Source organism: Odocoileus virginianus, chromosome 26, assembly GCF_023699985.2.
Source record: "Odocoileus virginianus isolate 20LAN1187 ecotype Illinois chromosome 26, Ovbor_1.2, whole genome shotgun sequence".
Classification (NCBI taxonomy): Eukaryota; Metazoa; Chordata; class Mammalia; order Artiodactyla; family Cervidae; genus Odocoileus; species Odocoileus virginianus.
This window is the reverse complement of record NC_069699.1, coordinates 47,416,010-47,439,783: the sequence shown is the minus strand read 5'-3', so window position 1 is coordinate 47,439,783 and position 23,774 is coordinate 47,416,010. Positions and strand designations below refer to the sequence as shown.

At 42.6% G+C, this 23,774-nt stretch overlaps 1 protein-coding gene and 1 pseudogene across 1 annotated transcript in view; both read right to left on the bottom strand.

Moving 5' to 3' along the window:
- SLC25A20 (solute carrier family 25 member 20) overlaps window positions 1-23,774 on the bottom strand; it is a 36,772-nt gene that overhangs the window by 12,697 nt on the left and 301 nt on the right. The window contains exons 2-4 of the mRNA XM_020915953.2: window positions 14,731-14,823; window positions 10,803-10,930; window positions 7,906-7,996 (exon numbers count right to left, since the gene is read on the bottom strand). Of these exons, the coding sequence (XP_020771612.1) occupies window positions 7,906-7,996; window positions 10,803-10,930; window positions 14,731-14,823 (312 nt within the window). The remainder of the gene's footprint in view (window positions 1-7,905; window positions 7,997-10,802; window positions 10,931-14,730; window positions 14,824-23,774) is intronic.
- Window positions 15,234-23,760, bottom strand: LOC139031276 (adenosine 5'-monophosphoramidase HINT1 pseudogene; annotated as a pseudogene).

Here is a 23,774-nt window from a genome sequence, read left to right as displayed (position 1 = left end):
CAAGACGATGGTTTTTCCAGTAGTCATGTATGGATGTGAGAGCTGGACTATGAAGAAAGATGAGTGCTTCAGAATTGATGCTTTTGAACTGTGGTATTGGAGAAGACTCTTGAGAGTCCCTTGGATTTCAAGGAGATCCAACCAGTCCATCCTAAAGAAAATCACTCCTGAATATTCACTGGAAGGACTGATGTTGAAGCTGAAACTCCAATACTTGGCCACCTGATGCGAAGAGGTGACTCATTTGAAAAGACCCTGATGCTGGAAAAGATTGAAGGCGGGAGGAGAAGGGGACGACAAAGGACGAGATGACTGGATGGCATCACTGACTCAATGGGCATGAGTTTGAGGTAACTCCGGGAGTTGGTGATGGACAGGGAGGCCTGGCGTGCTGCAGTCCATGGGGTTGAAGAGTCGGACATGACTGAGGGACTGGACTGAACTGAAACACAGAAATATAAGAAAATGACCAAAACCTAAACAGAATATCCCCAAATAAATCCATGCCAGAGCACATCACAAATGAACTTAGTCAAAAACCGAAAACAAAGAAAAAAATAACACATATGGATGTGAGTTGGACCATAAAGAAGACTGAACACCGACGAATTGATGCTTTTGAATTTTGGTGTTGGAGAAGACTCTTGAGAGCCCCTTGGACTGCAAGAAGATCAAACCAGTCAATCCTAAAGGAAAGCAGTCCTGAATATTCACTGGAAGGACTGACGCTGCAGCTGAAGCTCCAATACTTTGGCCACCTGATGTGGAGAGTCAACTCACTGAAAAAGACCTTGATGTTGGGAAAGACTGAACATAGGAGCAGAAGGGGGCGACAGAGGAGGAGATGTTTGGATAGCATCACTGACTCAATGGACATGAGTCTGAACAAACTCTGGGGGATGGTGAAGGACAGGGAAGCCCTGTAGTCCATGGGGTCACAAAGAGTTGGACATGACTCAGCAACTGAAGAACAACAACACTGAAATAATTCGAATGACAGCAGAAACCGGGGATGGTAGAAAGGAGTGGCACAGTATCTTTCAGGAGCTGCAAGAAAAGAACTGTCATCCCAGAATCCTATGTCAAGTGAAAATATCCTTCAGGAATAAAGGGAAAATCAGGCATTCTTAGATGAAAGAAAACTAACAGACTTTGTTATTCACAGATATATCCCCAAAAAATGGCTAAAGGAAGTTCTTTAAACAGAAAAGAAACTATAAAAGAAGGAACTCTGGAACACTAGAAGAACACAGTAAGCAAAAATATGGAATTTTATATAATGGTAATGTGAAAAACATTTACACAGTGATAAAAGGGTCAATTCACCAAGAAGACATAGCAATTCTAAGTGTGTATACATTAAACCAAAAAACTGCCAACTATATGAAGGGACACTAATAGAATTGAGAGAAGAAACAAACTCACAGTAACAGCTGGAGATTTTTAATTCCTCCATCAACAAACAGAACAACTAGACAGAAAATCATCAAGGATAAAGAACTCAACACCATCAACCAACAGGATATAATCGCCATTTATAGATTATGTCACCAAACAACAGCAGCACACACATTCTTTTTAAATGCCCGTGGCACACAGACCAAGATAAACCATACCCAAGGCCATAAAGCAAACCTAAATTTAAAAGAAGTTTAAAAGAATGTAAATAATACAGAATACAGAATATATTCTTAGATCACAATGGACTCAAACTGGAAATCTATAACCTCCAACACTTGGAAACTGAACAACACTCTTCGAAGCAATTCAAAAAGGAAATCCCAAAGGAAACCAGAAAACACACTCAACTGACTGAAAACTGAAATATATTGGAGTTTGTGGGACATAGCTAAAGCAGTGCTGAGAGGAAACTTTATAGCACTGACTGCACACTTCAGAAGAGAGGAAAGGCTTCAAGCCAATATTCTAAGCTTGCACTTCAAAAGCTTTAAAAAAAAAAAGAGCGAGAAAAGAAAAGCAAATTAAACCCAAAAAGAAGCAAAAGGAAGGAGATTATAAAAACAGAAGCAGAAACCAATGGAACTGAGAACAGAAAAATAATAAAGAAAATCAAAGAGGGGTGTTCCTCGTTAGCCTAGGGGTTAGGATTCTGGGCTTTCACTGCCATGGCCTGCTTTCAATCCCTGGTTGAGGAACTGAGATCCTACAAGCTGCGTTACACAGCTGGGAAAAAAAAGAAAGAAAAATCTCTTTTTAAAAGATCAATAAAAACTGACAAACCTCTAGTGAGTCTGACAAAGAAAAAAGAAAGAGAACTCACAGATTACTAATACCAGGAATAAAACAGAATACCACAGACCCTGCAGACATAAAAAAGACAATAAAGGAGTTCTACAAACAACTTTACACACACACATATTTGACAACTTAGGTAAAAAAACAAAAGTTATCACAATTTTCCCAATATGAAATAAGTAATTTGAATAGGCCTGTAACTTTAAAGAAAGCGGAATTGATAATTTAAAATTTTCTTCCCCCAAATCTCAAGCCTATATGATTTCACTATAAAATTCTACCAATTCTACCAAATGTTTACAGAAAAATCAACACATATTCTATACAGTAGAAGAGGGAACAATTCCTAATTCATTTTATGAAGCTAGTATTACTCTGATGCCAAAACCAGACAAAGACAATCCAGAAAAAAAAATGACAGACAAATATCTCTCGTGACTATAGATGAAAAATCCTTAACAAAATATAAGAAAATAGAACCCAGCAATATATAAAGAAAATCGTATACCAGGTTGGGGAGTTTATTCAAGTAATGAAGAATTGGTTCAGTGTACAAAAATCAATGGAAGTAATTCACTATATTAAGAGTTTAGGAGAAAACTCACATGATCACATTAATAAAGGAAGAAAAAACATTTGACAAAAGTCAACATCCATAAAAGTCTCAGAAAAAGAGGAAGAGAAGGTAACCTTCTCAAACTGACAAAGAGCATCTAGCAGTGTGGGAGACCTGGGTTCGATCCCTGGGCTGGGAAGATGCTTTGGAGGAGGGCATAGCAACCTGGCAGGAGGACTCTTTCCCACGGAGCCACCTGGGCTTCCCTGAGATACTGAATATTTCCCCATAAGATTGGGAACGAGGCAAAAACATCCATTCTCATCAGTCTTATTCAACATGGTACTGGAAGTTCTAGCCAGTGAAATAAGGATATAAAAGGTTCAGACATGAAGAAATAAAACTGTCCCTGTTTGCAAATAATAGTACCATCTACATAGGAAATCTCAAAGAATCTACCAAAAAAAAAAAAAATCTAGAATTAATAAGAGCATTCAGGAAGGTTCACAAGATACAAAATTAACATACAAAAATCAACTGTATTTCAGGCTGCCCTAGTGGTCCAGTGGTTACGAATCTGCCTGCCAATGCAACGGACACTTGTTCAATCCCTGATCCGGGAAGATCCCACATGCCACAAGGCAACTAAGACCCTGTGTCACAACTACTGAGCTCATGTGCTGCAACTACTGAAGTCCAAGTGCCCTTGAGCCTGTGCTCCACAAGAGAAGTCACTGCAATGAGAAGCCCGCGCACTGCAACTAGAGCCTACACCCCTCTCACCGTGACTAGAGAAAGCCCTTGAGCAGCAACAAAGACCCAGCACAGCCAGAAGTAAAAATAAATAAACATTCTAAAAAATCAAGTGTATTCCTACAAACTAGCAATAAACATGCAGACAACAAAATTAAAACTATAATACCATCTACAATGCCACTTTACAAAGGACTTAGATGTGTAAGAAAACACATTAAGAGCTTATATGCTGAAAACTGCACAATGCTGATGAAAGAAATTAAAGTTCTAAATAAATGGAGAGGTGTGACATGTCTGGGTATTGGAAGACTCAAAATAATGTATTAATTCTACCCAAATTGATCTATAGATTCAATATACTCTCAGCAAGAATTTTCTCAGTTTTCTAAATTATCCTAAAATTAACATGGAAATAACAAAGAAATTAGAACAGTGACAACAGTTTTGCATTTTTTAAAAAATTATTTATTTATTTGGCTATGTTGAGTCTTAGTTGCAGTGCATGGGTTCCAGGGCGTGTGGGCTCAGCAGCTGTGGTCTTCAGACTTAGTTGCCCCATGGCATGTGGGATCTTAGTTCCTAGCCCAGGGATCAAACCCACATCCCCTGCCTTGGAAGGCAGATTTCTAACCACTAGACCACCAGGGAAGTCCCAAACAATTTTTTTTTTTTTTAAGAATAAAGTGGGAGGGATCAGTCTGGACAGTTTCTAGACTTAGCCTATGGCTAAACTAATCAAGATTGTGTAATATTAGTGAAGGGAAAGGTGCATAGATCAATGAAAGAAAACAGAGTACACAGAAGTAGACCCATACAAATATGCTCAACTGATTTTTAACAGAGATGCAAACATAATTCAGTAGAATAAAGGTAAATCTCCAGGAAATGGTATGGTGCAACTGGACAGCCCCAGGGGGGAAGGAAACCTCTGACCTAATTCTCATACATGATGAAAAACTTAACTCAAAGTGGACTCACAAACCTACATGGAAAACATAAACTATAAATAAAACTTCCAGAAAAAAGCATCTAAGAAAATCTTTGGGATTTCAGGCTAGGTAAAGATTCCTTAAGATCTGATGTCCTAAACATCCAAAACCCTACCTATAAAACAGAAATGAACAAACTGGACTCCATCAAAATTAGAGAAAATAACAAACTGGACTTCATCAAAATTTAAACGTTTGCTCTAAAGACTCTGTTGAGAGGATGAAAAGACAAACTATACACTGGGAGAAAATAACATGCAAACCACATATCTGACAAAGCAATAGTATCTAGAATAAAGGACTCTCAAAACTCAGTAATAATAATAAAAAAATCCCAAATAATCCAATTAGAAAATGGGCAAAACACATGAACAGACATTTCACCAAATAGGATATACTGATAGCAAATGAGCACATGAAAAGATATACAACACCTTCAGCTATTAGAGGAATACAAATTAAAATGAGGTATCACTACACATCTATCAGGATGGCTAAAATTAAGAATAGTGACAACACCAAATCTTGGTTAGGATGCACAGAAACTGGATCACTCATACCCTGCTCATGGGAATGTAAATGATACAGTTACTCTAGAAAAAGACTGGCAGTTTCTTTAAACATTCATGGAATTTCCCTGGAGGTCCAGTGGTTAAGACTGCACATCCACTGCAGGGGACATAGATTCGATCCCTGGTCAGGGAGCTAAGATTATACATGCCATGTGGCATGGCTATAAGAAACAAAAAAAGAAAACTAAACATGTAACTACCATATGACTCAGCAATTATACCTCTGGGCATTTATCCCAGAGAAATGAAGATTGATTTTCCCAGAAAAATCTCCGTACATGAATGTTTATAGCATCTTTATTTATAACAGCCCTAAACTGGAAACAACCCAGATGTCCTTCAATGGATAAAAAATTAAACATAGCTGTAGTACATCCATACTATGGGACTACTAAAAAGGAATGAAATATTCACACATGCCACAATCTGTACAACTCTCCAGAAAATTTACTCTAAGTTGAAAAAGCCAATCTGAAAAGGTTACATACTGTATGATTCCATTTATACATGTCTTGAAATTACAAACGTATGGAAATGGAGTTCAGATTAGTGGTTGTTGGGGTGGTTAAGAACTGGAATGGAGGGACTTCCCTGGCATTTCAGTGGTTAAGACTCCTAACTTCCAATGTAGGGAGTTCCAGTTCCATCCCTGGTCAGGGAATGAAGATCCCACATGCTGCGCAGGCAGCCGAAAGAAAAAAGGACTAGTGTGGGGAAAGGAAAATGAAAGTGGCTATTCAAGGGCTACATGAGGCATCATTGGCATGATGGAACTGTTTTGCATCTTGACTGTATCAATGTCAGTATTCTGGTTGCGATATTGTACTACAGTTTTACAGTACATTACCTCTGTGGAAGAACGAGGTAAAGAGCATGTGGGATATCTTTGTATATTTATTTCTTTTCTTCCCTTTATATTATTTCTTACAACTGTATATGAACCTTTAATTATCTCAAAATAAAACATTTAATTTAAACAATGCACAAAATTAAATGACTAATGCAAAGCATGAAAAAGACTTGCCACATATGATAAGAAATTAACCTTAATATGTCCAAAGTGTTTAGGGGTGGAGGAGTGGGAGTTATAAACTATTGGGTGTAGACAGGCTATAAGGATGTATTGCACAACATGGGGAATAGAGCCAATATTTTGCAATAACTGTAAAAGGAGTGCAACATCTAAAAATTGTATAAAGAATTTTTAAAATCAGGGAAATTCCTGGTGATCCAGTGGTTGACTCCACACTCGCAACGGAGGGGGCACAAAGTTCCATTCATTCCTAGTTGGAGAACTAAGACCCCATGTGTCGCATTTAATATCATTATGATAATATTAAATCAAAACATGTCTAAAGCTTTTATAAATCAAACAAACTGACAAATGAGCAAAGAATACAAACAAGCGTTTCATGAAGGATAAATATAAACAGCTAATATGAATCAAAGTAATTTAGCTCATCGACAACAAAAAGCAAGAAAAACTAAAAGAATGCAAATTTTTCACACAATACACTAGCAGAGATTGTAAATTAGATGCTGCAGAATCTGCCGGGAAATGAGAACTCTTCTTCTACTCATGGGAATAGAAAGTGACAGACCTTCTAGGAGGGCCACTTGGTAACATACATTACTGCATGTGAGTGTGCTCAGTCACCCAGTTGTGTCTGACTCCGCGACCCTACAGGCTCCTGTCCAGGGGATTTTCCCAGCAAGAATACTGGAGTGGATTGCCATTTTCTCCTCCAGGGGATCTTCCCCATCCAGGGTTCGAACCCAAGTCTCCTGCATTGGCAGGCGGATTCTTTACCACTAAACCACCAGGAAATCCCAACATGCATTGAAAATTCTTTTAAAAGTACGTATCTTTAAATATACTAATTTCAAGTCTAGACATTTATCCTAAGAAAATAATCAGGAACACATGCAGAGACTTATTCATAAGATCTTCACTGTGATATATAATTTGGATTATCCCCAGATAAAGGATTATCGGGTAAGCTACAGCCATTTTTTGAAATAAAGCACAGAAAGTGATGTCTAAGAAAAATAATCACAAAAATATTGTGACATAGCAAATGAAAAAAGCTGGTTACAAAACTATGGCAGTATGTGACCCCAATTTTACTTGAAAAGATACATTTTTAAAAATATATATGTTTACTAAAAAGACGAAGAATTCACATAGAAAGTATTACGGTGGTTACCTCATAGTTGATAAATACATTGTTTTCCTTCTGCTTCTCTGCATTACCAAAATTTTTCTAGCAAAGAATTATGTATTAAATTGCTTTGGCCATTAGAAGAAACAAGCAGTACTGCTTTTTTTTGAAGGGAGCCCTGTGTGGTAAGGCAGGCAGGCAGTTCACAGCCTTAGCCTGGGAACAAGCCCAGGCACTGTAAGGCCACTGAGCCTCTGGGCAGTGGGTGGAGACAGACGATGCTGGGCAGGAGCAGCCTCCGTTCCACCTCTGAAGACACACGACTCACCTTTTGGAGTTCCTGAAGTAGCTGCTAATAAGGGTGGATAAATCTGAGTTGACCCATTACGGAGTGACATTTGGTTCATTTGTTACACTGTCCTGGTTCTTGACTCTAGTACAATTGCTTCCATGCTTCCATGTTCCTGAAAACCTTGAAACTGTTTGCACACCTGATCTGAAGCCTTTATAAAGGGTAAAAGGACATACACATCCACCCAAAATTGTATACCCAGTAGAAAAGCTAGCCGCCTGCCTCCAAACCATATCTCCCACAACCCTGATCACATCCTCACCTGTAACAAGCACTTGATCCGCTCTCCAGGGGTCATAATTCCTGTGGTGAATACTCCGGATAACATCCCAGCTGCAAATATCTGGGGGTAACTGTATTGTAAATAAAAACAAGAGGCAAGAACCTGTGACTAATCACACAGAACAGAGGAAGCCCCAGCAAAGGAAAAAAAAAATCAAATAAGTACTCAGACTAGGCGGAAAGTCCAGCACAAATAGATTGTTTCACACCAAAGCCAAGTTCTATGTATATTCTGACGTCAAATTTCCCAGGGCAGGGGTCTCAGTGCCAAGAGCAATACAAGCTTGGTCACAAGGCCCATGGGCACACTCAGATGGCCTCAGTCATGGGAGAAATTCTCCCCTGGGCAGCCATGCAGTGACTATGGATGAGTTTCCAGGCCTCTCTGAGCCTTGATCTGCAAAGTTCAGGGTGCTTGTGGGAAATAGCCCATAACCCAGGATGCAGACCTTGGTTAACCCCAGATCTCCTCCAATCTCCCCTCCTCTGGATCACCAAGAGCCTGATAACATTTTAAGCCAAGACTCACACAGGACAGCCTCAAGGCAAGGGGAATGGCTGTGGCCATATCCACAGGCCAAGTTGTGAGGTATATGCTGTAAGCTGCTGGGAATGTCCCGTCAGGAATGGCACCCAGTCAGCTGTGATGGGTCCTATGGCTTCTGTGCAGGGACTAGTCCTCCAGTGGCCAGAGATCTGGATCCTCACCGTGGCCCTCACAGAATGAGCCACAGTGAGTATGTGGAGGAACTGGAGGCTCCTAGCATCACTGCCTGTGCCACTTCTGGCATCTCCTTTCCTTTCTGACATTAGATTACCAGACTGGTCTCGAAGCAATGGAGCACAGAGTTACAATGAGTGTTTGAACAGAGTCCCCACAATTGAGCACATGTTGCTGAAAAACTTCACCCGCTTGCCTGAGCCTCAGGCCCCTCCTGACCCCAGGCCTCTAGAAGCCGAGCCTTCAGGAATGTCCCACCCCACAAGGAGCCCAAAACCTGGAGAAGAGACGTCAAATGGGGATAGGGAGACATCCACTTCCCGTCCTGACGTCAAGTTTCCCAGGGCAGGGGTCTAAGGTCTTAAGAGCAGTACGAGTTTGGTCACAAGGCAGGGCAAGGCTGTTTTTCCCATGCATGCACCCCAGGCAGGCCTCACACAACTACCTCAGGCATGCAAGCCCAGAATACAAGCTGTTTGCTCAACCATCAAGAGACCTGCTTTCAGGCTGGCCTCCTTCACAGTTTCAGTTCACACTGCTGTCTCCGAGAGGCACCCTTTCAGCAACGGAACTTCCCCTCATGAGACCAACACCTGTTCTTCCATGGATGCCCAGACCTTAGGCTGCACATGCCTCCATCCCCTGGGACTGGGGACTCTCCTCTGAACAGGGTCTCTGCGTGTACACGGCATACCATGTAGACAGCCTGCATGGGTGGTGCGTTCTGCCACCCCTCACTCCATCCCAGGGAAGCATCTGTGAGGTCTGGACCCTTGAGCTTCCATCCAAGGTCCTGGTAATGTTCCTTTCTGCACTATGCCCAAACACTACAGTGGGGAGGGGAAGGTGGCAGGGTTGACATTCAGGATTCAGAACATGGCAGGATGATGGGATGGGGATCCGAGTGTCTGAACCTTTGCCCAGGCAGGAAGGGTACTTCTCTGAGCACTGATGCGACGGTAGAGGGAATACAACTCACAGGCTGAGGCAGCAGCAGTCACCCCATGAAAGTTCTTGGGCATGGCCCTGATTCATGATACAGCTGTGAGCTAGCATATGAGCTAAAAGCCCAGGAGCTCAGAGAGGACATGTGTCCATAGGCTATTCGGACTATCACAGACAAACACATGGCCTTCCCTAGTGGCCCAGGGGCTAAGACGCCACACTTCCAAGGCAGGGGGCCCGAGTCTGATCCTTGGTCAGGAGACTAGACTCGTCACAGCCAAATAAATAAAGATATATATTAAAAAAAAAAGTCAAACACAGCTTCCAAAGAACTCCGCCCCCTACACTCACATTTGGGGCCACCTGTAGCTTTTTATAGAAGTTGGCCACATTCAGAGAGTCACAGGGACTCCAGAAATAGTTTCATGTTACGAGCATTTCTATTTACACCTCGCCCCTTACTCAGCCTGCTGCGGCCTGAAGTAGTGATCGAAATCAACCACAGGGCACCCTGGGCTTCCTCCCTTGAGCTCTAGAATCCAAGCCTGGCCAGCTGCTGTGGGTCCTGTGCTGTATGCAGCCCCACCCAAGAGGTGTCATCCCAGGCTGAGTGCCCTGTCATCCCGGGGTCAACTCCGAATGCCCCTGCATCCCAAGAAGCCCACTTTCATTCACTGCTTTGTCAGTTCTGAGCCCTAATTCTACCTCATCTGCCTCGCCATACCCAAATCCAACTTCTGAAAGTCTACTGGAAGGAAATACACTAATTTCTTTCACTGCAACAGAGACACCAGGAAGTAATTATAATCATGTTGCGAAGATGAAGTATGACAGAAGCTGAAACCGTCCCTTCTCCATCCAGGAGATGAGAAACAGGCTGCTGCTGTCCCTGCTGCAGCACCAGCTACCGACGTGGTGTCTGACACACATTTTAGCATCCGGACTGCCCAGCGCTGCGGGCTGGTATTACTAACATCCCCAGTAAGCAAGACTACTTCACATGAGAAATGACGACACCTAGTAAGGGGGGTTGGGGGAGGGCTTTGGGTCTTATCTTTCCCCTATGGTGCACAGGGCAAAGGAAACCCAAATAACTCCCTCATGTGGAGAAGAGGACAGCCACTGCCGGTCTGACAGTTCTTTCCTGTAACCTGCGTCACACCCCCGGCAGAACAGCATCGAGTGCTCTGGGCCGGTAAGTAAGTACTCACCTGAGCACATCCTCTGGGTGTTTCTGTTGCAGTTTCTTCCCCAAACCAAACCCAAAGAAGCAGACGGCAAACATGGGGGTGACCCCAACGATAGGGGCGGCCATGCCCCGATATAGACCCCTGATGCCCTGCAAGGAAGCATAGAAGGGGAAGCTGTTTACAGACACTACTAACGTCTCCATCACTGAAGCAGGGAAGCAGCGCGTCCTCTGACCTGTGGCCCCCTTTCCCCAAGCAAGGAGAGCTTTAAAAGGAAGAATCTTCCCATTTATCAGAAATGGTTGTCTTCTTATATACTGCTGGAGAAACTGAAAACAGCTTCTATTCTGGAAGGCAAACTGGCAACATGTAGCTTACACCTCCATCAGAAAACTACCTGTCTGGAAACATATTCTAAGGGAATACTCAAAGATATAAAAAAGAATGACATCAGGCATTTATTAAGCCTGGAATATTCCAGGAATATTAATAATATTTGGGAATATTGGAATATTCCCAAATAGGAGATTTATGAGACAAATTACAGAAACCTCATATTGGACTACCACACAGCCATATAATCACATTGTAACATGAGAAGAGATTACTAAATTGGAGGAAATAAAAAGCAGGCTACAAAACAGAATGTACAATGTGACTTGCTTGGGGGTGAGATTACAGGTGCTTAAGAAATTTTTGTATTTCCCAAGCATTAGGACCTGAGGGGAATTCCCCACTGGCCTAGTGGTTAGCATTCTAGGCTTTCACTGTTGTGGCCTGGGTTCAGTCCTGGGTTGGGGAACTGAGATTACTCAAGCCACCCAGTATGCCCCCTCCCAAAAAAGACATAAGATTCTTATTGTTAAAAACAAGAGCAAGACTGCACATCAATTTTCGCTAGTACATTTAAACAATGAAACTGACTATGTAGTAGCCAATAAATAGACAGACAAATAGACATTCCAACCAAACAAGTTAGTGTAACAAGGACGAGGAAGATCTGGGACCCAGGAGACCAAGGGTTTGGCCCAAGAGAGGGGAGGGGTGTTCCCAGGAAGGTGTTGGGTACAGCAGGCCTGGGAAGAAGCTAGTCGACATGGGAGTATTGGACATAGGACTCCAGGAGTTTGTTTTCTAAGAAAAACAAAGCAAACAGCAAACATTGGAACAACAGATGATAAGTGTCAGGCAGTGTGGAAAACCAAATAAAAAGGTATTCTACAGCACATTTAGGACACAAGAGGACAGAGGCAAAGGCTCAAAGAGACACAAGCAAGAGAAACTGACACAATTGTTCAGGCAACCTCAAGAAAAACAAAAAGCTGTAATGAAAAGCGCACTGAAGGACGTTACTTTGTTAACAGAGAAAAAACATACATAAAGTTGCAATCATGAAAACAGTGAACTCTATTAAACCACAAACGATGATGAAAATTATTGGGCAAAGCAGAAAGAGGAGCTAAGGAATGCAAGAGTTACAACCATCTACCACAAACAGGTAGCTAAAACAGTTTTAAATGGATAAAATACATGCATGCAGCCAGGTAGAAAACAGCATTAATAACAGAGAGCTGAGGGACACCCCTGATGGTTCAGTGGTTAAGACTCTGTGAACTTTCACTGCAGGGGGCAGAGGTGCAATCCTTGGTGGGAGAAGTTCCCAAAAAGGGAGGAAGAAAAACAGTAACTGAGAAAGTAGAAAGTAGCAACTTCTAAAGGATTGGGTGGGGGGCTACTTTGTTATAAGTCCTTCAGTAACAAACTAAGTTCTTGTATCATTTTAATACAAAATAAGGGCTAATTTTTAAAAACATGTTACAGTCGCTCCCTACAGGAAATAGCAGGAGAAATGGGCAGGGGAAGGGGATGCTACACTCGGGGGAAGGTCCACAGACCTAGGCTGGAGAACCCGACTCACTGCAGACTCTGGGCACTCACAACCCATCTTCTTTCCAGAACTAAAGTGCACAACTGTACTTGTCAGCACTCCTCCCAGATCCTGCAAAGGTCTAACATTGCTACAGGCTGTAAGCAGACTCTCTAAGGGCAGAGAAAGTAAAGAGGGAAGGGTGAATAGGAAGAGAAGGTTCTGAGAAGGATCTGCAAAAGCCCCTCGGGACAAAACCCTCCCAAAGCCCCTCCCACAGCTTCTCACCTGGCTGAGAAGGATGCCCAAAGCCAGAATGACTCTCAACAACTCCAGCCTTCCTTCCACTGTCTGGCCCACCCAGTTCCATGCAGTACAACCAATATCTGTCCAGTAGTACCAGAAAGTGAGCTCAATCTGGCACAGCGAAACCCAGAGACAAGCACAAATATGGACTGAGGAAGCCTCTTCGACAGTGCAGGGAGTTGGGTTTATACATATAGGGTTATCGTTAGCATCTTTTTAAATTCCATATATATGAGTTGGGTTTATACAAGCCACTCTCACCAAGTTGGGTTTATACAAGCCATTCTCACCAAGCCTCCAGCACCCAGCACATTGCCAATGCGCTGTACAGGTGCTCAATAACACTTGCTGACCAAGGGGCATATAATCCCGTCTCTCTGTAAGGGCAGAGAACTCTTAGCATACTGGAAGCTCAAAGCCCCTGTCCGTGTGTCTCTCTGTCTCAGGGGGACTTTAGCAGGTTTGCCTTTTTCTGACCCAGCATCCTGTGGAGTTGGGGTGGGGAGGAGTAGCTAAACTCCCATTGTCCCTCCTGTAGATAAGGGGTGTGTCCTTGAACAGGAAACCACACACTGGAAGGCGGTTTCTAGATGAGAGACACCTTGTCTCTGAGTGTCTAAATGTCTGGGTGCAGCTGGCAGCAGCCTGAAAGCTGGCATCTGCCAGCTGCGGGGCTACCTGGGAAGCCACACATGCCCAGTGCTTATTGCATGGCGACACGTTTACACTCTGACTCGGGTTTTGTCCAAACATCCCAGACTGACCCCAGGACCCTTAGCAGGGGTGATTGAATGAATCCTGCTGTGCGTGAGGCCCTCAGACTACAGAGTGGCCTCATGGAGCTTACTTTCCAGAAGGAGAGAAAGACAGAGCCGCACAAGGTGACTGGTGCCAGGAAGCAGGATCACAGGGACCCCTTCCGGGTTGATGAGAAAAGAAAGACAGCCTTACAGAAGAAAAGACGGCACCATCTCCAGCATGGATGATTGGGTAGATTCCACTTCAAAATCTTCCTCCCACACCTGGGTCCTGCAGGAGCCCTGGGAACAGTTTCTCTTCCTAGACTGAGTCCATCACTTACCAGCATCCCCTCTTTGTCTGGGTGATACCTGCTTCTTACTTCTGTATATTTAATAAAGACTATATGTTTAACATTTATTCACATCAGAGTTATATTTTAGGCAATGAAGGAAAAGTTCTTAACAAGGTGTTGTTACCTATGTGCTAATGAAGTCAGTAATAAGCATCACTAGTCATTAAAAGTTCTAAAATCCCAAGTTTTCACTCTAAGAAATACCTGAAAAATGATTATACAATTCAATAACCTCACACCAATTTAGTTTCCTTGTCTATGGGTTTGAAGACCCTCTCTTTCACTCTCTTTTTCCTCAGACAAGCTGACTTTTCCTCCAAATTTTACGTGAACGTCTGACACTGATCCCTGTCAAACAGACTGAACCAGCTTTGCATTTTCTTCTATTTCATGTCTCCAATTATTCCTCATGAATTCCCTGTGGTCTAAATTTTGCCTTCTGAGAGAGAGAACCACTTTATTAGCTTCATTCATCCACATAAAACAGTAACTGTAACTCTCAAACACTCCAAAGTGATGACAACAGAAGGACATGGGATGACACAGGGGTGAGAGAGCCAGGCATATGGGCTGGACCTCCTGCAGAACCATGCAGTCCCCCAGTCCCCCAGAGAAGTAACACTCCAACCCTCTGAAAATGTGTTCCTCTGAATAAGAAAATGTCCAGCACCATGATTCCATACCTCTCTCATCAGAGTCTTCCGGAAACAGTCAAAGGTGCCAGAATACATGGGAGGCTGTCCAGGCAAACTTGGGGGCTGCGTCTGCAGTCTGACCTAAAACCAGAAGTTAAAACACAGTCATATCCCAGAAGCAGAACTGCCTGTCGGAGGCAATGACCTGACCATCTGCCAGAATCTCAACAGAGTAAGCAGCACCTGTGTGCACGTCTTCAGCATTCCCCTTATCTGCTGGATTCAGAGTTCTCTTTCCTCCAGTTTATTCCAACCTTGTACTCATAAGTCATCAGTAACATGCTTTTGAAGAGTGAGACAGTTCCTCTGATTTCCTCAGCCAGTTTTGCTATTTATTTCTTACCTAACGGATCCCATGGTGACCAAATGGAATAGGTATGACCAATTTACCAATGAGGAGACTGGGTTCCCTGAGGCCCAGTGATGTGCCTCAAAATGTGATGTGCCAGTCACTAGACCTGGCTGATGCAAAGCTCAGCCCAATTCCAGGCACTCTCCACACCCATCTGAAGTGCTTTGTTGGGGGTCAGGTAACATGCTCGACAAAGATATTTTGGAATGAGGTGGATTTAATCCTGCTTTCCTTGGTCATCCTTCTCCACCTTTTGGTGGATTCAGTGCTTCCAACTGTCTCTCTTCAAATCTCCCCTCTTAGCACTCCATCATTTGTCTCCTTTTCTACTCCAGGTGTCCCACTATCTCTTTCAGAAAACACGTTCCAAGAGCTCTAGTGGCGCAATCGGTTAGCACGCAGTACTTATACAGAAAACACATTCCAGGGCTTCAGCTTATGTTCAGTGATGACTTTTACTCGGCCATCTTCAGACCTTCTCACCTCAGCTTCTGGGCTATATTTCACTGCCTGAGGAAGCTCTCCCTACTCAAATCACCTCTAAAATCTCATCCTTTCGATGCATGTCCCATTTGTCCCAGAGCCACCAGTCTACCCTGTTTCTCAGGATTTGAAACTCTAGCATCCAACTATTTCCTGTGTTTCTCCTCTTATTCATGTGGGCACCAAGGCTAATGGAAAGTTCTTTCAAGATGCTGCCAGGATCCTAATTTCTTCCTCTCTCCATCTGAAGTCTTCTTCCAGGCAAAGTGCTTGACCATTCTTACCCAGTGTGGTGGTTTTCAAAAATGCCCACTAACTCTTTGATACTCCTGCTCTTCAGAAGTTAAACCCTAAATCCCCTCCCCTTGGATGTGATCCAGACTCAGTGACTCACTTCTGTCAAACAGAATGTGATGATATTGATGCTATGTGACTTCCAAGGCTAGGAGACAGAAAGGTCAGATTCTGCCTGTGTCCATCTCAAGTTATCTGCTTTGGGGAGTCCGTCACTATGCTATGAGGATACCTATACAGCCTGAAAAGGCCATATGTAGAGGAAACAAGGCCTCTTCTCAACAGCCAGCACTAACTGCCAGCATGTGAACGAACCACATGGAAGTCAATTCTTTAGATGAGTACAGTCCTGCCCAACATCTTTTTGTTGTTTTTGACTGGGAGGGAGGGTTTTTGGTCCAGTATTGGGTTGCTTTTTTTTTTTAAGCTTTATTATGATATAACTCATATGCCATAACATTCACCCATTTAAAGTATACAGTTAGAGGGTTTTTAACAGTTGCAGAGTTGTGGAACCTTCATTATAATCAATTTGAGAACATTTTCATCACCCCAAAAAGAAACACCACACCCATTAGTAGTCATTCTCCTCTTCTCTCAGCCACTGGCAATTACTAAGCTACCTTCTGCCTCCATGAATTTTCCTATTCTCTATATTTCATACAAATGAAATCATACAGTATGTGGTCTTTCATACCTGGTTTCTTTTACTTAGCATAAAGTGTTTAAAGTTCACCTATGTTGCAGAATGTATCAATTCTTTATTCTTTTTATTGGTAAATAATACTCTACTACACAAATAAACTATGTTCTGTTTATCTGCTCATCAGATAATGACAAATTACATTTTTTCCACTTTTATTATTATGAATAACGGTGCTACAAACTTTTGTATACAGGTTTTTGAGTGGACATGTGTTTTTAGTTCTCTTGGGTGTTGTATGGGTCAAGATTCTCCAGAGAAACAGAACCAATAGGCTATGGAGAGTTATTTGTTTGTTTATTATAAGGAATTGACTCACACAATTATGGAGGCAGACAAACCGCAAGACCTGCAGTCAACAAGCTGGAGACCCAGGAAAGTCAATGAGATAGTTGTATTTCAAGGGTTAAGACCTGAGAACCAGGAGAGCTGATGGTCAAGTCCCAGTTCAAAAGTTGGCAGGCTCAAGACCCAAGAAGAGCCAACATTTCAGTTAGAGTTCAAAGGCAGGAAAAGATCAACATCCCAGCTCAATCAGTCAAGAGGGAGGAGTTTTGGCCTTTTGTTCTATTAAGGCCTTCAGCTGACTAGATGAGGGTCACCCACATTAGTGAGGGCAATCTGCTTTACTTAGTCTCCCTTAAATGCTAATCTCACCCAAAAACATCCTCACAGATATACCCAGAATAACGTCTGACCAATATCTGGACATCCATGGCTCAGCTGACACATAAAATTAACCACAACAGGAGAATTGCTAGGTCAGATGCTAACTCTATGTTTATGTAACCTTTTGAGGAACTGCCAGACTGTTTCCCAAAGAGGTTGCACCATTTACACTCCCACCAGCAGTTTATGAGTGTTCCAACTTCTCCACATCCTTGCCAACACTGACTGTCATCTATTTTTAAATTTTTTTTTAATTATAGCAGGTGTTAGGTGGATATTAGGTGGTATCTCACTGAGATTTTGATTTACGTTTTCATGATGGATAATGATGTTGAACATTTTTCATGTGTTTATTGGCCATTTGTGTATCTTCTTTGGAAAAATGTCTATTCAGGTTCTTTGCCCATTTTTTCCTTTCCAATTTTTTTTTTTTACTGTCATAAAATATACATAAAATTTACCATCTCGATCATTTTTAAGTGCACAGTTCAGTAATATTGGGCTTCCCTTGTGGCTCAGCTGGTAAAGAGTCCGCCTGCAATGCTGGAGACCTGCGTTTGATCCCTGGGTTGGAAAGATCCCCTGGAGAAGGAAAGGTTTGCCCACTCCAGTATTCTGGCCTGGAGAATTCCATGGACTGTATAATCCATAGGGTCACAAAGAGTCGGACACAACTGAGTGACTTTCACTTTCACTTTTCAGTGATGTTAAATAAATTCAAAATGCTGTGCAACCATCACCATCATCCACAATTCTTTTTATCTCTACCCACTAAACAATAACTTCCCATTCGCCCTACATCCAGACCCTGGTAACCAGTCTACTTTCTGTCTATTAAGATTTTGTGTACTTGAAGTACCTCATATAAGTAGGATCATAAAGTACATGTCTTTTTATGAATGACTTAGCTCATTGAGCCTAATGTTTTCAACATTCATCCATGTGGTTGCAAGTATCAGAATTTCCTTCTTTTTAAGGCTGAATAATATTCTATTATATGTATGGGCCACATTTTGCTTATTCATTCTTCCGTCTGTGGGCACCTGGGTTGCTCCCATGTTTCAGCTATTGTGAACAATGCTGCTATGAACAGGGTGTACAAATATCTCTTCAAGAGTCTCCTTTCAATTCTTTTGGGTAAATATCCAGAAGTAGAATTGCTGGATCATACGGTAATTCTATTTTTACTTTTTTGAGATACTGGTATACTGTTTTCCACAGTGGCTATAACATTCCCAGCAATAGTGCACAAGGGTTCCAAAGTCTCTGCATCCTCCCTGACCTTTGTTATTTTGTTTTACTGATAGCAGTCATTCTATTGGGTATAAGGTGGTATCTCATTATACTTTTTATTTGCATTTCCCTAGTGATTAGTGATATTGAACACTTCTTTCATGGTTTTTTCCAGTTATATATCCTCTTTGGAGAAATGTATATTTAAGTATTTTGCTTATTTTTCTTTTTCAGACCATGCAACAATCTTTTATTATGTATGGGTTTTTAAAATTATTTTTGCAATATCTCCATTCACAGGCAGAAAAAAATAATTGTTTAGCATACTGGAACTTGCAAACCTGATCACTGCATAGAGAAGGCAAAATTATCCCTACAGCATGCTTAACCGGGAGGCCAGTTCATCTGCCAACCTTCGAGAACATGGAGATGAATGTGATAGACAGACTGGCCCCCATCTGAACCTTCATTCACCACCATTCGATAGCCCTTCAGGCCCAGATCAGCAGCGCGTTTCTTGCCAACAATCATCAAATGCCCATCATTTCATCATCATCTTCTGCTGCAGAAATCTAGGATATATGTTTCTTTAGTATCACAAGAAAACGTGCTGGTGCTTGAGGGGAAATGTCATGGAAAGCAAGACACTGGTCATCCTCATAAATGATTTCAGCTGGGATTTCCTTGCGAATCATCTTCTTGAAGATCATGTCGCCACCAGGCCAGGCAACCTGAGCCTTGGTGATCTCATTTGCCATCTCCGCCTCCCTCCTGTGTGGCCGGCTGGAGAAAAGGTCGGGAGGAGATTTTGCTTATTCTTAAATTGCATTGTTTTTTGTGTTATTGACTTGTAAGAGTACTTTTATATATTCTGGATCCCAGACAACATCTGCAACTTCACAAGAAATCCTTGAGCCAGACTACCCACCTAAGCTGCTCCCCAAGTCCTGTCTCACAAAGATCAAGAGAGCTAATGAATGTTGTCGTTACTGTTTTGACCGCACTGTGCAGCATGCAGGATCCCAGTTAACCAACTACGGATTGAGCTCGCACCCATGCCCCCTTGCAACATGGAGTTGCAACCACTGGACTGCCAGGGAAGTCCCTATTGTTGTTGTTTTAAACCACTAAGTTTTGGGGTAAGTTGTTACATTGCAAGATAACTGATAACACCCAGTCATTATATTTCTGCAGTCTTTTTCCTGCTCTGTGTTCTACTTCCTAATCCTTCTCAGTTTGCTATCATACGAACCTTTCCAAGACACCATTTTCATCATGCTCTTCCTCTATTTATTTAGGTCGGTGCAAAAGTAATTTTGGTTTTACATTGTTGAACTTTGCCATTTGATATTGAAATACATTCTTCTTTTTTAATTTTTTTGTTTTGGAATACATTCTTAAATGTGGTTATATTATACATCTTTAATGTACATTTGCTGCTTTATGTTTTTGCTAATGAATTGTTACTTGCTGTTTACTTTATATGTATCCTAGACTATGGAAAAGATGTTAAACAAAAAGCAAATTTGAGTGATTTTCTTATACTAGTTCAAAATGGGTCATAAAGCAGCTAAGACAAATCACAACATCAACACTGCCTTTGGTTCAGGAACTGCTAATGAACACACAGTGCAGTGGTGGTTCAAGAAGCTCTGCAAAGAAGATGAGAGCCTTGAAGATGGGAGCACAGTGGCCATTGGAAGTTGACCAATGACCAACTGAGAGGATTTGAGCACTGAAGAATTGATGCTTTTGAACTTGGTGTTGGAGAAGACTCTTGAGAGTCTCGTGGACTGCAAGGAGATCAAGCCAGTCAATCCTAAAGAAAATCAGTCCTGACTGTTCACTGGAAGGACTGGTGGTGAAGCTGAAGCTCCAATACTTTGGCCACTTGATTCGAAGAACTGACTCACTGGAAAAGACTCTGATGCTGGGAAAGACTGAAGGCAGGAGGAGAAGGGAATGATAGAGGATAAGATGGTTGGATAGCATCACCGACTCAATGGACATGAATTTGAGCAAGCTCTAGGAGTTGGTGTTGGACAGGGAAGCCTGCCATGCTGCAGTCCATGAGATCACAAAGAGTTGGACACGACTGAGCAATTGAACTGTACTGAACTGAATTGAGAGGATCATCAAAGCTGATCCTCTTAGAACTGCATGAGAGGTTTCTCAAGAACTCAAGGTCAACCATCCTACAGTTGTTCGGCATTTAAAGCAAATTGGAAAGGTGAAAAAGCTCAATAAGTGGGTGTCTCATGAGCTGATCACACACAAAAAAAATCATCGTTTTGAAGTGCTGTCTTCTCTTATCCTATGCAACAACAGCAAACCATTTCTCGATTGGATGGTGACATGCGACAAAAAGTGGATAGCATACAACTGTGATGACCAGCTCAGTGGCTGGACTGAGAAGAAGTTCCAAAGCATTTCCCAAAGCCAAACTTGCACCCAAGAAAGGGTGATGGTCACTGTTTGGTCATCTGCTGCCAGCCTGATCCACTACAGCTTTCTGAATCCTCGCGAAATCATTATATATGAGAAGTGTTCTCAGAAAATCAATGAAATGCACCAAAAACTGCAATGCCTGCAGCCAGCATTGGTCAAAAGAAAGGGACCAATTCTCTGTGACAATGCCCAACTGCACATTGCACAAACAAAACTTCAAAAGTTGAATGAATAAGGCTACAAAATTTTGCCTCATCGGCCATATTCATGTGACCTCTTGCAACTGACTACCACTTCTTCAAGCAACTCAACAACTTCATGCAGGGAAAATGCTTTCAAAATCAGCAGGATGCAGAAAATGCTTTTCAAGAGTTCATTGAATCTTGAAGCATAGCTTTTTTTTTTTTTTTAAGCATAGCTTTTTATGCTACAGGAATCAACAAACTTATTTCTCATTGGCAAAAATGTGTTGCTTGTAATGGTTCTTATTTTGATTAATAAAGATGTGTTTGAGCCTAGCTATAATGATTTAAAATTCAGGGTCTGAAACCACAATTACTCTTGCACCAACCTAACAAATTTTTCATTCTTGATTTTTTTAGGGCTTTTGTTAGTCCGGCGCTCTAGGCAATGGAGGTGATATGCAAAGCTGATGAGTTTATGGAACATAACAGTAGACATGTCCAGAGGCTCCCACTGCTTTACATCCAATATCCCTTACTTGGCCTTCAGATTCTTCATGGTCAGGCACAAACTCCTCAAGTTAGTAGAAAGAGAGAGAGATGGACCAAAACTTCTGACTGATACCTTTTTAGTGATATTGTATAAATCCATACCTGTCTCATCATGACATCCACCATTTAGGCCCAGCAAGTACATTAAAGTCCTCCATGGCTGGTCTTCTTTTACAGCCTGGTTCCGACTGCCAAGCCTATATCCACCTTCAGTCCTGCCTCCTCTCTGCCTGGAATATCTGGGTCTCCCTACTTCTCCAGTTAGAACTCAGCCAGCCCTTCACCACCCACCATAAAGTCTTTCCACGCTGAAGAGCTCCAGCTCTTGCCTTTTCAGACCACTGTTAGTCACCTTGGGTCTCTGAAAGTGTCTCTAGGCCAAGCTTTGACCAGAGCCCACCTGGCTCCCTAAGATCAAAAGGACAGTAGTCAGCAATTTGTGGTTTTGGCTTAAATCAAAAGGAGACTTTCTGGTTATTAAAAATGCAGTGAGGGCTTCCCCGGTGGTTAAGAATCCACCTTGCAATGCAACAGATGCCAGTTTGATCCCTGGTGAAAGAAGTTCCCACATGCCATGGAGCAACATGCCTAGTGCCACAGCTACTGAGCCTGGGTGCTGCAACCAGTGAAGCCTGCATGCCTGAGAATCTGTGCTCTGCAACAAGAGGAGCCTCTGCTATAAGAAGCCTGTGCACTGCAGCTAGGGAGTAGCCCCCGCTCGCTGCACCTAGAGAAACCCACACACAGCAACGAAGACTCGGCACAGTCAAAAGTAAAATTAACTCATTGATTTTTAAAAGATAAAGGCTTAAAAGAAAAGCAGTGAGCATTTTCAGTCATTTACATTTCAGGACACAGATCATCCTTCCCTTCCTGGGAGTGACAACTGATGGGGAGGAAGGGCAAAAAGATACGGACGGAGGTAGGAGCGACACTTGTATTAGGGAGCAATAGGATTTTGTTTTTCTTTAAAGAGAGGCCCCAGATAACTAGAACTAACGAGATCAAGAGTAGAAAGAGAGATCAGACAATTCTCCCCTACATGAGTGCTGCTTAGAACGACTACTGTTGGGGAAGCCCTAACACATATGGCATTTATCAACCACCGAATAAACATCTGATTTCATGCTTCACAGTGCCCAAACCAGCCCAATGGCTTTAATCTTAGTCTTGTCATAAAATGACCCCAGATCCTCTTCTAGATGAAAGGCAGCAAAGAGCCTGCTGCCCAGACTTGCTCAGAGAACATCACCAAAGCAATCTGCTTTGCTTTGGTGGAGGAAACCCAATTCAACAATCCAAGAAGTCTCTACACAGGCTTCCCACTCTGCAAGATGCACGACTGCTCCCCACAGGCTCACCCTGGCCATGAACTGTCAATTTTCTCCAAGTGTGTGCAGAGATAAGGTTAGACAAGTAGGATGAAGCTTTGAATGCTAAGTCATAGGGTATGGACTTTGGTCTCCAGTAAGGACTTGCTGAAAGTGCTACAGGGGAAAGAGTCGATGTGCAATGTGAGGATAATCAAGGAACAAGCCTTGATGAGTTTCCACCTTCCCAGAGCCTCAATCTGACCATGGCTTCCACACCAGGTTGTTGCGAGGATCAGCCTGGCCCTGGGCAAAGCTGATCACTTGATTTCCTTGGAAGGGACTCAGTCACTGAGGGCATTGTTGCTTCCCACAGGAGACCGTTGAGGTTAAGGAGGGGCTACAGACTGAAGACGGTTAAGAAAGGTGCAAATGAGATAGTGCCGGAGCACTCTAGCTCCAGAGAAATGTGTCAAAAGACATATCTAGAGTAACCTGCTTTTAGCTCTCTTCCAGAAGAGGGATTTACAGATGACCTGTTTCAACCTTGCTGATGTTAGGGTTTGCAGAAGTTAGAACTTTGAGCAGACGTTTTTTCTTTACCATCCCCAAAGTAGGGGCGCCAGATCAGAAAAGGTTACCGGACAGAGAACTTTTTTTTAAATCAAAAGCCTTCGGTGGGCGATTAGAGGCTTCTCATTCTGCGCCGTCTAGCTCCTTGGGGGCGCAGGAACAGTTTCCTCCACACCCGAAAGGGTCGAGAGGGAGATTCCCCAGACTTCTCACGGAAGCTCCCCCGGGCCCCA